Source organism: Rattus norvegicus, chromosome 3 (genome assembly GCF_036323735.1).
Source record: "Rattus norvegicus strain BN/NHsdMcwi chromosome 3, GRCr8, whole genome shotgun sequence".
In the NCBI taxonomy this organism is placed as follows: domain Eukaryota; kingdom Metazoa; phylum Chordata; class Mammalia; order Rodentia; family Muridae; genus Rattus; species Rattus norvegicus.
The window spans coordinates 32,656,410-32,675,699 of NC_086021.1; the positions used below are offsets into that span (position 1 = coordinate 32,656,410).

Here is a 19,290-nt window from a genome sequence, read left to right on the forward strand (position 1 = left end):
GCAAGTCATCTTTTTATATTTAAAATAAATCCCTTTGTAATTTGTGGAGAGAAGCCAAAGACACCAGAGAAAGGTATGAATCAAGAGATAGTCCACGGCTGCCACCTGCCCACCACAAGGCATTCTCCTTTGGAAGAGTGAACCACATCCAGATAGTCTTAAGAAGTCCAGGCGGGTCTGTCTGATTGACAGGGCCACAGCACTGAGGGCGGGGCCTACCTCTGAGTAATGAACCGCGGGTTCTTCCTACTGTCAGGGGTCCCAGAGAGAGACTCCTGCTGTGTTGAGACCCCAGCCGTGCCCAGAAGGGCAATTAAAACTCGTGTTTGGAATAAGAAATGAGTGCTTCCAACGCCTACTGGCGCTACGCCTTGTGGAAGTGCACAGGCATAGGCAGTGAAGCTGACTCTTAGCCTGGATATTTTTTTTTTAAAGAACTGCCTTGTATTTTTGGTTTATCTTGTAAAGTAAGACTTGCAAAGAGGCAGAGTGGGTCTCCTGAAGGAGGAGGGGGTAAAATAGAAAGAGAAAGGGAAGAAGAGAGGAAGGGGTGAGGAGAAGGGGAAAAGAATTTTGAGGAGGATGGTGGTTTCTAGGCAAAGGGAAACTAGAGGAAAGACAGGACTGGTGTTGTGTAACAAAAGGGTGTGTGTGGGTCGGGGTTCTTATAAAGAAAATAAGCAACCTAAGACTTGAATCTGAGGTCCCTGTGGCAAAGGGTTGTGTCAAAGTGTAGGACTGTCATCCTGGGGTCTGGGGGAGAAAACTGAGCTCTTTGGGGATTTTTTTCCCAGCGCATCTAGGAGGCTCCCCCTGTGAGGAGGCTAGGGGTGGGTGTAGTTGCCCATTCGTAGGGTGCCCTGGCGTACAGCATGCTCTTCCTTGTGGGCTTTGAGAGCCCTCTGGCGAGCGGCATCCGTAGGGAACGTATCAAGATGGGAAACCGCCTGTGGACAGAGGGAAAGGACAGATGACTGAGGTGCAGTCAGCTGAGGCTTGTCCTGACTCCCCTCCCTCCGCAAGCCTCAACCCTAGAGGAGTAATGGAAGCAGCTGTGAGTGGAGCAGGCAGGAAGGTACCAGCTCTGTCTCCAGCCTGGAGGAGCCAGGGCAAAGGCAGCAGGGGCAGTGACCACCATAGGTTCTTTTCAGCTTATTGCTGAGGAAGATTTATGTCTAACAGACATCACCCAGCAGTGACTGCAGTTGACACTCAGTCGGAGCTGGTAACCTTCACGTGGCAAATTTCTACTATTAAATTCCCCAAAGATGGCTCAGGGAGTAAAGATGTTTGCTGCCAAACCTGAGTGTGTGAGCTCATACACACACGTGCGCACGCACATACACATAGACACAGATACACACACACACACACACACACAGAGAGAGAGAGAGAGAGAGAGAGACAGAGAGAGAGAGAGAGAGAGAGAGAGAGAGAGAGAGAGAGAGAGAGAACATTTTCTCCCAAGAGGACAATCTAATTTCTCCTCTCCTGTGAGGACATGACTCTCAGGTCAGGGACACGGTGCCTTACAATGCAGGAACATGGCAAACAGAAGGCATGGGGAGTGCCGGGCGCCTGGCTCAGTGCTGGCCCTACCATGTGAGATGCCCTGGATTCCATTCGTGGCACCAAATGAAAAAAGAACTTCAATCCCAGTACTTGAGATGCAGAGGCCGAAAAATCAGAAATTCAAGGTCACCCACAGTAAGTTTAAAGCCAGCCTGGCTACTACATGAGAGCCAGTCTCAAAGTAAACCAAAATAAAAAGTGGGAAGAAGGAGACGAACTGAAGAAGTGACAACTTCTGCAGTTTGGGACACTGGTGGGTGGCTCAGGGAGAGGCGCTGGCTTGTGTGAGACCCTGGGTTTGTCCCCAGCCAGGAAAAGTATAAATTTTTAGAGAGGGTTGGGGTGAGCTGCTGAGACAGCTCATCAGGTAGAAGCATCGGCTGCTCTTGCAGGGACCCGAGTTCAGTTCCCAGCTCCCACATGTCAGCTCACAAGCATCGGTAACTCCAGCCTCAGGGGACCCTTCTGGCCTTCGTGGATACCTGGCACAGACACGGTACACAGACAGGTGCCACACTCATACATATACAAATACAACTTTAAGATCTAAAGCTAAGAACAAGCAAGCCTCAGTTGCTCAGCTTGTTCCGTCCCCTCTCCAGAAATAGTGGCAAGTGGAGAACCTGTCTGTTCTGCTGCTGTCCCTGGACTGGCCCGTTCCAGAGGCTGGGAGACGCCGTGCATCGTGCAAAATCCCCCACAAAGCGTTTCTCTTTGGAATACCATGAGGGCAGGAAGATGTAGGCTCTAGCTGACCACTGATATTTCAGTCAGTTCTCTCCCTGTCTTACTCAATCATGCCTGTTGAACACAGCTCTGCGTCAGACAGGGACGTAATGTGAGCCAGGGAGACCCACCCTTCTGGAGAGCAAATGTCGCCCAACAACTTCCAGGGCACTTCTTTTTTTTCTTTTCTTTTTTCGGAGCTGGGGACTGAACCCAGGGCCTTGCGTTTGCTAGGCAAGCGCTCTACCACTGAGCTAAATCCCCAACCCCCAGAGTACTTCTTTACAGTCAGGAAAGGTAGGTGTGTTCGACGACAGCCTGAACCCAAGGCTTGGGGGGTCCAGAGGAAAGGGCTGGAGAAGAGAAGAGAGGGCACGCCTGCTGACCCCCACTCAGTTATAGCTTATGTTCAAGACGAGATGGAGTGGCTGAAGTCGAGGACCGACAGACAGTTTTGTATTGTCAGGAGCACCGGTGGCTTCAGGATAAGGCAGGGCCTCAGACATGAAGTCCTCATCAAGAACCCAGGCCAGTGTCAGCCTTGTAGGTGTGTGTCTGGGTTAGCAGCCTCTGTACGTGTGCACACGTATGTGACATATTCTGCTAGCCCTAGTGCTTGCAGAACCCAAAAGAGTTTGTCGGATCCCCTGAATCTGGAGTTACAGGTGGTTGTGTGTCGCCGAGAACTGAACTTGGGTCCTCTCAAAGAACAGCAAGCTCTCTCAGCTGCCAAGGCATCTCTCGAGCCTCTTATTTTTTGTGACAAGGATTTCCACTGAACCTGGAGCTCACAAAATAGCTACAGCATCAGTCTCCTGCCTCTGAACCCTCCCCTGGCCAAGACGAGGGTGATAGACGGGCACCGCCACCAGCTCTGACTTTACTGAGCCATATTCTCAGCACCAGCTCAGCACCTTCATGTAACAAAAGTTAGAGAAAAGACCCAGGAAAGGATAAAGTAGCAGAGAGAGAGGAAAGGAAAGAACTTAGTGGGAAGTCTCTGGCCCAGTGCCCAATCCTGGAGGAAACTAGTCCTCAGAGATGGGTCTAGGGCTGTCAGAGAGCAGAGAAACCCTTTGCTCCTAAAAGACAGTTGAAGCTTCTCAGGAAAGTGGTTTCGTGGGTCTCTGGGCCTCAGGCACCCCACTGAGGGGTCATTCAGTGGCTCATTCTTAGGTCTCCCAGTCTGCCCACATCATGATCAGAGGAGTTCTGTCCCTAGTGGCTAGTTAACCAGTTGAGTTTGCCTTTTAAAATATAAGCGGTCCACCCCTCAGTGTCTGCAGTAGTAAAAGGCAGTTTTACAAGACGTTTAACAGTATGCAAAACAGCATTCCATGTTGTTATAAATCACTGAAAATACTTTTCCTTCTTCCCGGAAGACTCTCCCGTGGGGTGTGGTGGCACGCTCTACAGTCCCAGTCACTGGGTAGGCCGAGGCCGGAGCACAGACCTGAGGCCAGCTGGGAAAATAGGAAACTTTGGTTTTTATTATCATTACTATTATTATTATTATTATTATTATTATTATTATTATTATTATTATTATATTATTGCTAAATGTTTATTCCTATTTTGTGTTGTATGATGGATGAGTGTCTTCCTCGCATCACGTGCATGTAGTACCCATGGAAGGCCAGAAGAGGGTGCCAGATCCCCTGGAACTGGAGCTGTAGGTAGTTGTGAGCTGCCACGTGGGTGCTGGGAACTGACACCTGGTCCTCTGCAAGAGCAGCCAGAGCTTTTAACTGTTGTTTATTTTATGTGTACGTGTGTTTTGCCTGCATGTATGTCTGTGCACCACAAGCAGGTGCCTGGTGCCCTCAGCAGTCAGAAGAGGGGACTGGATCCCCTGGAACTGGAGTTACAGAGCTGCCATATGGACTCTGGGAATTGACCTTGCGTCCTCTGGAAAATCAGCCAGTGCTGTTAATCACTGAACCATCTCTCCAACACCTAGCCTTGTTTTAAAGTAAATAAATATGGGTGGTGATCTGGGCAACGGCAGTTGCTGCTAAGCCTGATGACCTGAGGTCCATCCCTGGACCCCACAGAAGGGTGAAATGAAGCAACTTCACAAAGTTGTCTTCTGGCCTCCACATACATCTCCATCACACATTTGTGCACAATAAAAATTTAAACCTTCATAACACTGGAAAATAAAAGATGATTTTGAAATCATAAAAAATGTGGATGTGGCTGTGCACAGCTCATCCCAGCACTCCAGTGACAGCAGCAGGAGAGAGTTTGAGGCCAGCAGGGACAGAAGATGGCTTCCTCAATCGCTCCCCATTTTCGTTTTTTTAATGGGGTCTCTAACTGGCCCAGAACTCACCATTTTAGGCTGGCGGGGTAGGGAGTTTGGGGACCCACCTGTCTCCACTTCCTCAGCAAAGAAGTCTCAGGCACACGCCACCATATGTGGCTTCTTCATGTGTGTCCCAGGGACTCAAATTCAGGCTTCTTCAGCAAGTACCTGAGCCACTGAGACATCTCCCCGTGCCAGAGTAGTATTTTTGTTTGCTGGTTGGTTTTTACGTGTGTGTGTGTGTGTGTGTGTGTGTGTGTGTGTGTGTGTGTGTTCTTGTGTGTACATGCATGTGTGAGGGTGAAGATCAGAGGACAGCCTCTGGTATGGGTGCTTAGGTGTTTCCTATCTTTTGTTTGATACAAAGTCTGTCACAGGCCTGGAACATCGTCCCCAGAGGCCAGGCCAGTTGACTCTAGCTTCCGAATCCACCTGTCTCTGCCTCTTCTCTTACCATCACCTGGCTTTCACCCATGAGTTTTAGAGGTCTGAGGCAAATATCTTTACCAGCTGAGCCATTTCCCTATCCATGGCATTTTTTAAGTGACAGAAGATACAGAGGAGGACATGAAAGAGGGTGAAGTGCTGGACCTTGGCCCAGAACTGCTAGGAGCCACCAGAGACTAGAGGAGGCAGGATGGATCCTCAGAACCTTTGGAAGGAGCCCAAACCTTAGCTTTAGGTTTCTGTCCTCCAGAGCTGTAAGAGAACACATTCCTGTGGTTTAACCCCCACGCTGAGGGTGATTCCTTACGGGAGCCTCAAGGCAGACCTGGGCATTCCTGCAGGAGACGGAAGCCCTGTGGAACTGCTCAGCTGACTCACATACTGTAAGAGAAGCCCTGATAGAAATGGCCTTTTGTGGGGCCTGAGGAGGTAGCACAATTGATGTACTGGCTACTTTTGATTGTCGACTTGACATAATCAAGAAATCACTTGGGAAGAGAAAGTTTCATAAGGGATCATCTAAATCAGTTAGGTCCGGGGGCAGGCATGTCTATGGGAGGTTAATTGATGTGGGAAGACCCAGGCCACTGTGGGCAGAACCATTCCCTAGGCAAGGGGTCCTGAACTGTGTAAGTGGAGAGAGTGAGCAGAGCACTAACGAGCATATACTCCTTTTCTCTCTCCTCTTGACTGGATGTGACTGCTTCAGGTTCCTGCCTTGATTTCCCTGCAGTGATACACTGTCACCTGGAGCTGTGAGCTAAAAATCCTTTCTCCCTTAAAATTGGGTTTGCTGGGGTTGGAGAGATGGCTCAGTGGTTTAGAGCACTGACTGCTCTTCCAGAGGTCCTGAGTTCAATTCCCAGCAACCACATGGTGGCTCGCAACCATCTGTAATGAGGTCTGATGCCCTCTTCTGGTGTGTCTGAAGACAGCTACAGTGTACTCATATAAATAAAATAAATAAATCTTTTTAAAAAATTGGGTTTGCCAGGATATTTAATCACACCATAGAGCTGAAACGCCACAGTCAGTAAAGTGTTTGCCTTGCAAGCATAAAGATGTGAGTTTGATCCACAGCACCTACATACAAGCCATTACAGACACACATGTCTATATTCCCAGGGCTAGAGAGAAAGAGACAGGATCTGTGGCTGACAGTCTAGCCCACTTGGTGAGCCCCACGTCCCACTATGAGATGTGTCTCAAGACTTACAGTGAGCAGATGCTGGAGGGGTGTCCAGTACCTAAGGGCAGGCACCTGGTGCCCTGGCAGAGGACCTTGAGTTTGTTTCCTAACACCACATGACAGTCCAGAAGCAACTGTAACCCCAATTCCAGGGGACCCACGTGTCCTTTGCTGGTATTCAAGGGCACAACACATATATGATGCACTTATATACATGTAGGCAAAAATACTTAGGTACATAAAATAAAAAACTAAGGTGAGCCCTGATTACAGAGACAGGACCCCAGATGTCAACCTCTGGCCTCCACATGCACACACAAACTCAACCACCCAAAGACACGTTCACTTTGCATACCCCATTTACCAAACAACCCCACTGAAGCAGAAATATGCATCAATCCATCCATCTGGAATACATTTATTAAGCACCAAGTGTCTACTCTGACAGTTAAACTCATATCTCTTTGGTATTGTTTTGTTATAGTTTTGTTTTTGGTTTTTTTAGACAGGCTCTCTCTACATAGCCCTGGCCATCCTAGAACTCACTGTGTAGACGAGGCTGGCCTCAAACTCATAGAAATCTGCGTGCCTCTGCCTCCGAGTGCCGGGATTAATGGGGTGAGCCACCATGCCCAGCAAGCTCACATTTCTTACCTAGCATCAGTCCGTTCTCCATTTCTCATGGGCTTACTTTCTGACTGGGTGTTTGGGCTGTGGGAAGTCCTCTTCAGAGGCTGGTCATGGGCATCCCTCACCTGCCCTGTTCTCAGTAGTACCAGGCTAACTGTGGGGCAAGCCACAAGCACACACCACTGTAGGACAGCCTCTGTACTGGACTCACTCACAGTGGGAGCTTGGGCAGGCCTGCACATGTAGCACGAGGTTCTTTGAAGCATGATCTTCGTTCAACATGAGGCCTGGTACTGGATACGTGGTTAAACAGGATGGACCCAATTAAAAGGGATATAATTCACGTGGCCTCGGGTGGGAGGATTGGGAGGGGAAGGTAGGCTCTAGAGGGCAAACAGTGTCAGCAGAAGGGAGAGGGAATGTATACCTCCTGAGCTTGGAGTCTAAGAAGTGAGACTCTAGGGATATGCCTAGTGGCCAGCCTGTTGACTTACCTGGAAGTCATCTCAAGTAAGTAGGCCTCTAGAACAGAGGAGTGACTGGGGGTACAGCTCAGCAAATCGTGTGCTTGTCTAGTATACATGAGGTCCTGGGGTCCCCCTAGCAGTGCATACACTGGGCGTGGTGGCATACTCCTGTGAATCCTAGCACTGGGGGCAGAGGCAGGAGGATCAGAGGTTCAGTGTAGGTGTTGGGGTTAAGCTCACAGTCTTCTGTAATAGCTCCCCTTACAAAGGAGCCACTTGCGGCCCTGGAGGAGCCCGGTAAGCATCAGCCTGAGAGCCCCTGCATGGTCATGACCGTTAGACCCTGTGGAGCCGCTGGTGGAGAGCCGTGGAGTAAGGAAATTCCTTCTGAGATGCTTCTAAATTAAGCCATCCGCGGTCTGTCTCCGCCTGGAGCTAAGAAACTGTAATGGCTTTGGCAGGAGAGAGCTTGGCTGAGTGGAGCTCTGAGCCACTCTGAGGTCAATGCAGGTAAATAAGAGTATGACCATAGCAGCTTCCTAGCAGTCCAGGGAACACTGCAAACCAGTAACCCTACCCCTAGTCGACAACGGTGTGGCCCTGCTTAAAGGCGGGACACTGCATGAATCTAAACATTTTTCAAAGATGGACCTGAGCGTCCGCTCCACGGTGCCCTAGAGACACCACAGAGGAAGACAGGACAAGCCTGGCCCACACTGCCCAGCGGCACAGTTGCTAAGCACACAACTGCTGAATTACAGCTTACACCGGAGCTGTTAAATGAGATCTGGGACAGGAGAATCTAACTTTATGGGCATAGGCAGAATCTCTAGAAAGGATGAGAACTGCCCAGGGGAAGGAAAAAGAGAAATGTCCCAGACAGGAGGGGTTAACCTAAGGTCTGAAGTGGAAGGAATCTTGGCAAATTAGAGGAAATGAAAGCAAGCAAGTGTGGCCTGGGTCAGTGAGCCCAGGCAGGGAGCTGACTGGCAGTGCCAGGATAGATTTATCCCCAGTGTGCCTGGGGTCACCATCCCTTCACAGGCTGCGTCCTTTGTTCCCTGCAGCTGGATTAAATAAAAGAATCTCAGAAATTTGGGGCTGGCAGAGACTTTGTGAATGCAACACACCACTGGTAAAGAGCTCCCAGCCCAGAAGCAGACAGCAATCTTGAGTCTCCAGTGAGCCAGCCTGGCCCCTCCCCCTGGCCCCTCCCCCTCCCCCGGCCCCTCCCCCTCCCCTGGCCCCTCCCCCTGCCCCCTGCCCTCCACCTTATCCTGCTTCCCCTGGGCTCCCCCCACAAGCACTCATTCCCTTCTAACAGTCATTCTCTTTGAATGCTGTTCCTACCCGCAGTCTCTAGACCTGGCTAGACTTGAACTCATGTTATGGCTGAGGATGACGATGAATGTCTGATCTTCCTGACTATACTTTCCAAGGCCAAGTACACCATCACTCCTCATTTAAAACATCCTTCCCTTGGGCCAAGTGTATTCTGTATTACAGACACGCAGACTGAGGAGAGGCTTGTGGAAGAGACTTGGATGCAGAGCCACACAAAGGTGACATGGGAAGGCAGGGAAAGGAATGTATGCCCCGTGATGATAGGCTCACGGGTGGAAGACACGAGTGCGTGGATGCCAGCATGGAGGCCTCCATGGCCCACAGACACAGGCTCATGGGATCTCAGAGTGATGGGGAGGGGAGCGGGGACACCACTCCGGGTCCATAAGATCAGCAGTAACTATGTCTGAGGTTGAACGCAGGCATGCTTGCTGGTTGGTCGCAGTGAGAAGTACCTGTAATCGCAGGAATTGGGAAGTAGAGGCTTGTTTGAGAGCAGCCTGTGCTACCTAGTGAAACCTCATCTAACAGAACCAGAGGCTGGCCAGACGGCTCAGTCAGTAAAGAGCTGCTGCCCAGGCACGAAGACCAGATTCCCAGCAACCACACAAAAGCCGGGGGCAATGGTAAGTGCGTATGATCCCAGCACGGGGGACGTGGGGACAGCAGATCCCGGGTACCCATTGGCTAGTCAGACTAGCTGAAATGGTGAGCTCTGGTTCCAAGGGGAGACAGAAGCAACAGAAGAAGTCGATCTCTGGTAGACACAGGGGAGCGTGCCCCTCCCCACACCCAGCTTACAACACACACACACACACACACACACACACACACACATGAAAGTCTCTTATAAGCACCACCTGTCAATAAAAAAAAAGCTGATGGCCAATGAGATGAGGCAAGAAATAGGAGGTGGGACACTGACAGGAAGTGAAAGGATTCTGGGAAAGGGGGGAGAATAAAAGGAGATGCAGGGAGAGCTAGAGGAGGAGACCCTGAGGAAGAAGCGAAGGAAGAAGCAGGCCAGGACTGAAGGGGAGGTAAGTAACCTTGTGGAAGACACAGAATAGTTTGAATGGGTTAAATAAGTTACGAGCTAGTCAGGGATGGGCCAAGGTTTGTGGCCTAGGCCTTTATTAATAAATAGTTTCAGAGTTGTCATTCCAGGAGTAGGAGCTGGGAAGGAAAACATAATTTTTTTTTTACAGCGCGCACACACACACACACACACACACACACACACACACACACACGCACACGCACCCACACACATGCCCGTAAGCATGCATGCACCCGGACACAAACGTCCTGCCAGTGGTTTTACATCACAAGAGAACCTAGAGAGACTTTTCGGAGTGTCCTCTAACGGTGACAGAGGAGGTACATGTGACATGGTAACATGGAATGAACACTGGAACCCAGAACACATCTCCTTGACAGGACCAAGCCAACGGAGCCTATCGGACTGAGGCAGTGGACAGTGCGGAGACCCCACCGCCACAGCAACCCTTAAATCGCAGGGAACCGAAGTCAAACAAAGCCCGGCTTCCATCCACACGGCTAGCAGCCACTGGGGAGGTGACCACACTCTCTGGATTTATCTGAATCAACAGGCAGACACTTCAAAGCCACGAGGCTGTATGGAAATAATCACAGAAAATGGCTACCGACTAGAACATAGGGCCGATGTCGTTTAAATTTATGTATTTTGATTTTATACATACAGGTTTTTTGGGATTTGTTTTGTTTTTTGTTTGAATGTATGTCATGGGTGCATGCAGAGCTGGGAGACACCAGAAAAAGGTGTCAGATCTCTGGAACTGGAGTTGTAAACCACCATGTGGGTGCTGGGCATTGAACCCAGGTCCTCTGGAAGAGCAGCCAGTGCTCTTGAAGGCTGAGCCATCTCTCCAGCCCACTTTGATATGAAAACAGAAGAGAGGTGAGGGCATGGGGCACCGGTCAAGTGCAGATGGCCTGTGGCTGACTGGGCGGCCTGGGTGCACCTGCTCAAGGTCAAAGGCTCGTTTGGTTTTCTCCCCTTTCTCTTTTGTGGTTTCCACATTTCTTCAGCTTGAGCCTCTGCTACAGATGGAGAGTTTAAGCTGCCATAGTGGGGTTCTTCCAGGGACAAGGGCAGCAGGAATTGGCCACAAGCTTCAAAATGGAGTCCTACAGTCTGCTTGGGTAACTGCCAGCGTTGGAATGGACTGGTGCGTGGAGCACACAGCCCCTCCCATGCTTGCAATGGCCAGGAAAACTCAAACCCAAGACCGTGCACACACCCAGGTCAAGCAGCTTTTCCACGGAGCTCACTAGACTCCCAGTCTCTGACACATACCCATCGTTGGGCCCTCTGACACTTGGTTACACATGGTCTCCAACTGGGCCCCAGCTTTCCAGAGACAGGTCTGAGGCCTAACAAGGTGAAGAGAGGCTTGAAGGAAAAATAGCCAGAGTAGGGGAAAAAAAAAAGAAAGAAAATCTACCAAAGAGCTCGGGGGAGGGGGGTGACAGCCACTGAGGTTTAGTTGAGTTTCTTAAATGACAACCGTGCAGGTGACTGGGACAGCGATCCTGCTGTAAAGATTGAGGGGCTGTCTGCTCTAATGAGAGGCACTTGAAAATTATGGATCAGTCCCAGGCCAGTAATTTCTGTCAAGTTCGGGGCAGCTGGAGGTCAGAGGCCCCAGTAGAACACTAGTCAGGGCAAGACCTCTTTGGCGAACAGGCTGGAGCCTCCCCTCTGATGTAGCAGGTTGTGGGTTAAGTAATTAATGAGGAGAACAATCTCTCCTGAGACATCTGGTCCCCTAAATTGTTATTCTGCTACTGGCTCCAAAAATAGCAGAGCAAGGACACAGAATCCGACCCTCCCTGCTGACACACACTGGGGCTTCAAAGAACAACTGTGCGGGCAAACTTCCTGCCTCCCTGCAAGGGTTCTGTTCAGCACCAGTCCTGACTCATGACTGGAAAGGGGTTGGGGGAGGGACCACCCTCACTTGACAAGACGGGGGACTGAAGTGCAGAGAGACAATGACTCTCTGCAAACCTGGAGAGGTTCTGCTACTAGAAAACCAGGTCTGTGTCTACCCACTCACTAGGCCAGGAGAAATCAGGGGCATTTGCGCCTCTGAAGATGAGACCCTGGGGCTACAGAGACAGTTCAGTCGGTGCCTGCAAGCATGAGACTTGAAGTCCATCCCCACAGCCCACATAAAAGTTGGGCAACACTCGCCTAGAATCCCACACTGAGGCGGCAGAGTCAGGCAGATCCCTGGTGTTCACTGGCCGGGCTGTTCAGCATACTCAATGAGCTGCGGGTCAGAGAGGTGTTGCCTCAAACAAGGTGGAGGGCAATGAGAGATACCTCTGCAGGGAAGGTGAGTTCGATCCCTGGCACCCGTGTACAGATGGAAGGAGAGAACTTGAGTCCATAAGTTGTCCTCTGACCCCTGCGGTAGTGTCATGGCCCACACATGGTCATCACACACGCACACACACACAATAACAAATGAATAAAATAATTTTAGGAGAGCAGAGATGGGAAAGGATGGGAGGTGGCAGGCAGAGGAAGGCACTGATCTCAACCTCTGCCTTCCATATCCACGAGTACACACGTGTGCGCACACATACACATGCACACACGGCACACAAACAAGTGAGAATCTACCGGGATCTCTCCATCACGTCCTAGGAGTGGCTATAGCCGGTCTGCAGCAGTTGAAAACAAAATTCCACAATAAAGCCATTTGCTGTTGCCGGGGGAGGTGGATAATACTACAGCAGCCTCAGTCATGAGGTAGGGTGTATAGCTGGACTTCCCACAGACATCCAGGTCAGGCTGGGCTGTCCCTCTAGCCACAGACTGTGTCTGTGTAAGTGAGATCTGAGGGCATAACAGACTCCTACCATCAGAGGTCAGAGAGCAGCCTGCTCTGTCCTCCATGGTAGAGGGTCTGCACAGAAACTGCTCCTCAAAGCCAAGGGAGCTGCTTCCTCATTTGTTTCACGAGATTCAAAGGGCTTGGAAGATAGCATAGGCTGCAGTTCACTTCCCAGAACCATGGTTTTGTGCTTGTTTTTAAAGCCAGGTATGGCACATGCTCTCATAATGCCAGCAATGGGGAAGCCAGACAGGTATATCCTTGCAGCTTGCTAACCGGTAGATCTAGCCAAAATGCTGAGTTCTAAGCCAAGGAGAGATGCTTCCTCAAAAGGAAAAGGAAAGAAAAGGAAAGGAAAAGTGGGCAGTGCCTGAAGAAAACCCAAAGTCATCCTCTGCTCTTCGCAGGCACTCATGTGCATGTGCATGCAGGCCCTCCCTGTGTGTGCACACATACCACACAGGAGGAGGAAAGCCTGACTGTTCCTTAGCATAAGTGTAGAAATCAACTATCTGGGCGTGTTCATAGGCTATAGGCCATTGCTGCAATCTCTCTGCAGTCACCATCTACTTCCTGTCCCTGTGCATTGGCACAGTTTTCAGTTTAGACACCTGTAGTTCTTGGTGATGATGTCTATCCCTTGGCATGATGTTCTCAGAGTCTGTGTGGGTTGATGGACAGACCCTGTTCCTTATGACTTAGCCTTGCTTCCTTGCATGGGCAGGCTGCATTTTCTTTACTTGTGTGTTAACCGATGGATGCTTGAGCCATGTATGTATGTATGTATGTATGTATGTATGTATGTATGTATGTATGTATGTACGGATGGATGTTGTTAGGAATACTTGAGTACAAGTCTCTGTGTGTCTGTATGTTTGCACATCTCTTGGTTGTACATGATGAGAACTGCTGTGCCCTGTGGGACCATTTAGGCTCAGAGCAAACTACCAGAGTGTTTTTACAAAGGTGGGCAGGGTGTTTATTTGTGTATTTCCACCAGCGACACATGGGCACTCTGGTTTCTTCCTGGTCTTGCCCACATTTATATTGTCTCTCTCATTGTAGCCATGCTTCTGAGTGCCAGGTTTGCCCCCTGACGCCTTGGCTCACATTTCCCCAGTGGCCAGCGATGCTGGGCATCTCGTGCTGACGGGCGGTCTGGATGGCACCTTCAGAGAGTATCTGCTCATGTTGAATTTGGGGCATTTATCATTTTATTATCAAGTTACTGGAGGACCTCATATACCCACGGGTGCACGTCTCAGATAAGGCATGATCTTCTGGCCCAACTCTCATCACATAGCCAAGGATAACCTTGAACTTCTGATATCAGGGTATGCACCACCACTCCCATTTTATTTCATTATCCTGACATAGTATTTAGAGCACAAACACACTTATTCGTTATCTTGGTCAAAAGGCCAAGAAGTAAGAACACTTGAAAGCCAATTTATGTGTTTGTTTGCTTTAGTGAGTTATATTTTATTTCTTTTTGCACAAAGAATCATCTTGAGAGGACATTAAAAGAAAGAAAATAGGAAAACAACTACTTAAGAGGTTTATTTTAATGACCCCCTCAAAACCATTTTCCAAGGCAACAAAGATAGACTTCCCTCGTTAGGTAACTTCAGGTCTCCTGGCCCTGGGACTGTCAGTGTGGTGGTGGGCGTCATCTCTCCTTGGCAGTGTGGAATGGAATGGTTCAAGAGGAGGCAGGGAGGGCAGCAGGGCCTGCAAAGGCATGGACGTGGAGCCCCCCAGCCTCATGGTTACAGAACAGTCTTAGTGTGGTATGGGTCCGGAATAAGATCGGGAGCAATGCAGGCTTCCATAATTATCTTAAGAGAGTCTGTTTCATTTTGGTTTTGTTTGTTTTAGAGAAGGGGTAGCCTTGGCTGTCTCACTCTGTAGACCAGGCTGGCCTTGAACTCAGAGATTCACCTCCCTCTGTTTCCCTAGTGCTGGTACTAAAAGTGCACACCACCATTATGTGCTTTAAATGAGCCATTTTAAAAACTGGACCTGCCTTTAAAACTGCTCCACTCTTGAACAGGCTTTGGAGCAGGGATGGAAAAGCTGTGGCCATAGCCGTGTGAGCACTGAGTTCCCTGGGAAGGTCTCCTGTGCAGCCGCCATCCATCCAGAGCCTCAGTGTGCTCCTTTCACCCAGTGTCTGTCCAACACAGCTTCCTCCTGAGGCTCCACCACGGTTTCCCGCCACCTGGACCCCAGAACCACACACCATCTTGGACTTGCATCTTTCCTGCTCTTTGAAACACCTCAGCCCAGGAAGAATGTCATATTGGAAGATGACACGTTGGGGCGTGTGTGTGTGTGTGGGGGGCACAGAGAGAGCCCTTTTCTGTCCCCATTTCTGTCTCCACCTCAAGCCCCCCGTGTAACCCATGCATACGCACACACACACGCACACATGCTTGCACACACACACCCGGGATGCATATGATAACCACCCACCCATCACTGTGAAACTTGACAGAAAATAATGAGAGACACTAAATCTTTTATAAGGTCAACACTCGCCTTAGCCGAGCAGCTGTCAAACAAGAAAAGAATTTAGCGCCGGAGCCACGAAACTTCCATCGGCTCATTAAACCCAACAGGGCCTGGGCCTGGCGTGGCGGAGGAGACGAGGGGCCTTCCGTTTTGTGTCAGTAATTTGCGGTGGAGGAGGCAGAAGAAACAGCCAGCGCCAAAGGGGCCTGGGGGGCGACTGGGGAATCGTTAGCGCGCCAGGATCGGCCGCAGCTCCTAATTGGAAGCATTGGGCATTATCAACGGAGGATTTGCCTCAGCTCCCTGACAGCTCGTGGGCCCAAAATGATCGCCCACTTGTCAGCGTAAAAGACCATTAAAAACAAACCGTTTTGATTTAATTGGAGGCGGTGCACTGTGGGACCAGGTGAGGAGGCCCAGCAGTTGGCTCACCCTGGCTGTACCCCTGCTCCCTCTGCGGGCTGGGCCAGGCCCAGGAGCCAACATGGGGTGTGTGTGTGTGTGTGCGTGTGTGTGCGTGTGTGTGTGTGTGTGTGTGTGTGTGTGTGTATGCTCGCGCAGACTTTTCCTCTTTCAGAAACTGTCTGAGAGTGAATGGGAGACAGAACTTCACAGCGGCAGGGAGGTCTCCTTTCAATGGGCCTGTCAACAAACTCAGTGAAAAGCTGAGCTGCTGAGAAGGGGGGATCCCCCTTTTCAGAGGCTGCATGATGGGTGTCCTTTGGCTCTATTCTTGTGGCAGATGTGTCCCCAGGCCTCCAGTCACAGGGGGTTTAGACAACTAGCAAGCAGTGGGATAACTCAGTGGGTACCCCAAGCTCAGCTGTAGCTTGCCCACCCTTTCAGAATATTGGAAGGTAGACGGTCATGCTCGATTATCTAGAAAAGTTAGGAGAGGAGATATTCTGAAAGCGACCTTTCTGAGGACCCTCTGTAAATAGGATAGCCCCAGGGAACTGGGTTATCTCAGCAGCATCCCCTTGGGAGAGATCATGGCATGCTAAGGACATGTGGCCAACTGTCCTACATGGTCCTCGTAAACAGTCACTCACAGAAAATACGGCTTAAGTACCTGTTGGCTTCTCTGACCAATGAAGGCACATCCAGGCACACAGAGCATCAGTCAGGATAGGAATCGGGAGTGGAGTCACCCTGAAGCCAGGGCGGATGGGTGCAGTGTGTTGACTCTCAGAATACTCACGCCACAGGTACTTGATAAATACAAACTGGCTCTCGGCAGATCTTGAAGAGCAGAGGTGCATTAATCTCTCCGTCTTAAAAAGTGGTGGTCTCATTTGTTGATTACAGCTTCTTTGACAAGACAACACATGCAGGCACGGGCGGTGCTGGAGAGGTGTGCTAGGGAGAGCCAGGGAGGCTTCCAGCAGATCCCTTCCCAGATACTACAGCTCATTTTGATGAAGGATCAAATGGGAGGAGACACTGGATCCCTGATGAGCTTCAAACTCCAGAGCTCCAAATTTTGCAGCTGAATTTGGTCAATGGGGATTCCTTAATTACTTTCTCTGGAAATTTCCTGGGTAGTTCTTTCTCAGGTGGTTATCTGAGTGCACAGTTCCTCGGTTGACAGAGTCTTTGATTTTGTGCTCGATTGTAAATTAAGTCCTTTGCTGTCCCGCTCATATGGTGCCTCCCTGCACCTAATTGAGTATTCATATAGGCAATACTGCTAGGGCAGCCAGGGTCTCTCTCAGATGATTGGCATCTCAGCCTGTGGGTGTGGGGCTTAATGCTGCTCTGTCTCTTCGTCGAATAATGATTGGGAACACATTCTTCTACTGTGTTTTAAGAATAGAACTTTCCCATGGTCAATAATGCTAACTATGTCAAGTCATCTAGATAGGAAGAATGTCAACACCGTGTTCTGGACGGTGTTCTAGGGGAAATGTCTACCACTAAGTGTATTCAGTAGACGTTTGATGAGTATTTGCTATAGGAACAAAAGGATGGATGATGGATGCACAGATACATGGAATACGTGGAATGGATATATAGATGGAAAGATGGATATATGGAAAGATGAGTGGATGTATGAATTGGATGGGTGAATAGACACCAGGGTCCATGCATGCATGGATGAATGGATGGATGGATGAATGGGTGGATGGATAGATGGATGGAAAGATGAGTGGATGTATGAATGGATGGGTGAGTGGCTGCCTGGGTTCATGCATGCATGGACACATGCATGGATGGACAGACGTATGTATGTATGTATGTATGTATGGATGGATGGATGGACAGACAGATGGATGGATGGATGGATGGATGGGTGGGTATGTGGATGGATGGACGAGTGGATATATAGATGGATACATGGATGGATGGTGGATGGATGCATGGATGGATGGACAGACAGACGGATGGATGGATGGATGGGTGGGTAGGTGGATGGATGGACGAATGGATATATAGATGGATACATGGATGGATGGATGCATGGATGGATGGATGGACAGACAGACAGATGGATGGATGGACGGGTGGGTAGGTGGATGGATGGACGAATGGATATATAGATGGATACATGGATGGATGGATGCATGGGTGGATGGACAGACAGATGGATGGATGGATGGATGGATGGATGGATGCTGTGTGAATGGGTGGATGGATGGATGGATGGATGGATGGATGGACGAACGGATACATAGGTGGATACATGGATGTATTGATACATGGATAGATGGATGAGTGGATGGATGGGTGGATGGATTAGGAACCTGAAGTGAGACAACAGAGCCCTTAGAAATTCATCTGCTTTGCTCAATTTAAATTCTAAGTGTGAGAAAGTATTTCATTTTCTCCAATATCTCTACCCTCTCTCCTTCCAGATGATTTGATGGTCAGCAATGGATTGCATGTGAGGGGATATAATATATTCCAGGGTTGTGTAAAGCAGATCCAGCCTGAAGTGAAATTCAGATGTCCTGGGCCCCCTGACTGAACATGTTCCAACTCTTGTTTGGGGTCTGCTATGTGAGGCACAAAGGAGCACACAGCTTAGCATCAACCACGCTTTTCTACAACAGGAGAAACAGCACTGGCGTATCGTGTGTAGGAGTAGAGGCACCGAGGCAGATGGCGCTGACTTCTAGTCCTGGCCCCATCACGTCAGCTGTGTGACCAGGAACCTTAGTTTCTCACAAAGTTAGAGTCACATGGTCCATTCATCCTATGGGGTCATTGTCAGGTTCATGACTTGGATTCTAGCACCTGGCCCTGGCATTCAAGGCAGAGTGGCTGCTGCTACTGTTACCACAAAGTGGTTCACAAACCCAGCAGCGTCTTTCCTGAGCGCTCCCTAGCGGAAGCTTTTCCCACAGGGAATGAGTCGGGGGGCATCTGTCAGGCATCTTCAGCCATGGCTTTGTTCAAAAATGTGCAGAAGAACATTCAGACTGACAAATCATGACAGGGACAAAAGGTAGAGAAGACACTGCTGAGGGCCAGAGGTCACAGTCTGGGTGGGTCCCTATTGTTTCAAAGTAGGGCTCTACCTTCCACACTCAGAGCTCTGCCCCCAAGAGCAGTGAAGAACTTGGCAGCTGTGGAAAAGTAACTGCCTTGGGAAATTTGCAAAGCTGTCATGTTCAAGGGGGAGCCAGGGATTCAGGGGGCTTCAGAAGCCAGAAATATAACCAGGAGGTGGGAGGCAGGAGGAGACAGATTTGCATTGAACTTGAGAAAGAACTTGCCAAGGACTGAAGGGTCCCTTCAAGTCGCAGTGAAAGCACCAGTGAGGTGGTATTGGAGGCAGGATCTCAGGAGGCCATTAGGGTCAGGTGATACTGTGATCAGGGGCATCAGTGATAACACAGGTGGCCATCTAAGGACCACTCCCATCTCTCACCACCCCTTCCCTACCACATTCCTCATATTTGGGCACAGCTAGAAGGCATGCTCATCAGAACCTGCCTGTACTGCAGACTGAATTTCTAGCCTCCAACACCAGACAGCCACATCTGCTGCTGAGGCTGTCCAGCCTGGACTGTTCTGGGATAGCAGCCCTGAGCAGGTGGATCTAGCCTGGGGTACTGTGTGATAGCAGCCCCAAGCAGGCTGCTCCAACCTGGGGTGTTCTGTGATAGTAGCCCAGGACAGACAGGTCCTTAGGGCCTGTCGCCAGCAGGTCTGGTTCCCATGGGAGGACCCAGCTTGCTGCATATCATACTCACCCAC

General features: G+C 49.9%; 1 protein-coding gene across 1 annotated transcript in view; it reads right to left on the reverse strand.

Annotated features, from left to right (window-relative positions):
- Cfap77 (cilia and flagella associated protein 77) overlaps positions 1-19,290 on the reverse strand; it is a 122,852-nt gene continuing 103,562 nt past the window's right edge. The window contains exon 6 of the mRNA NM_001127563.1: positions 1-947. Coding sequence (NP_001121035.1) covers positions 825-947 — 123 coding nt within the window. The 3' untranslated portion in view covers positions 1-824. The remainder of the gene's footprint in view (positions 948-19,290) is intronic.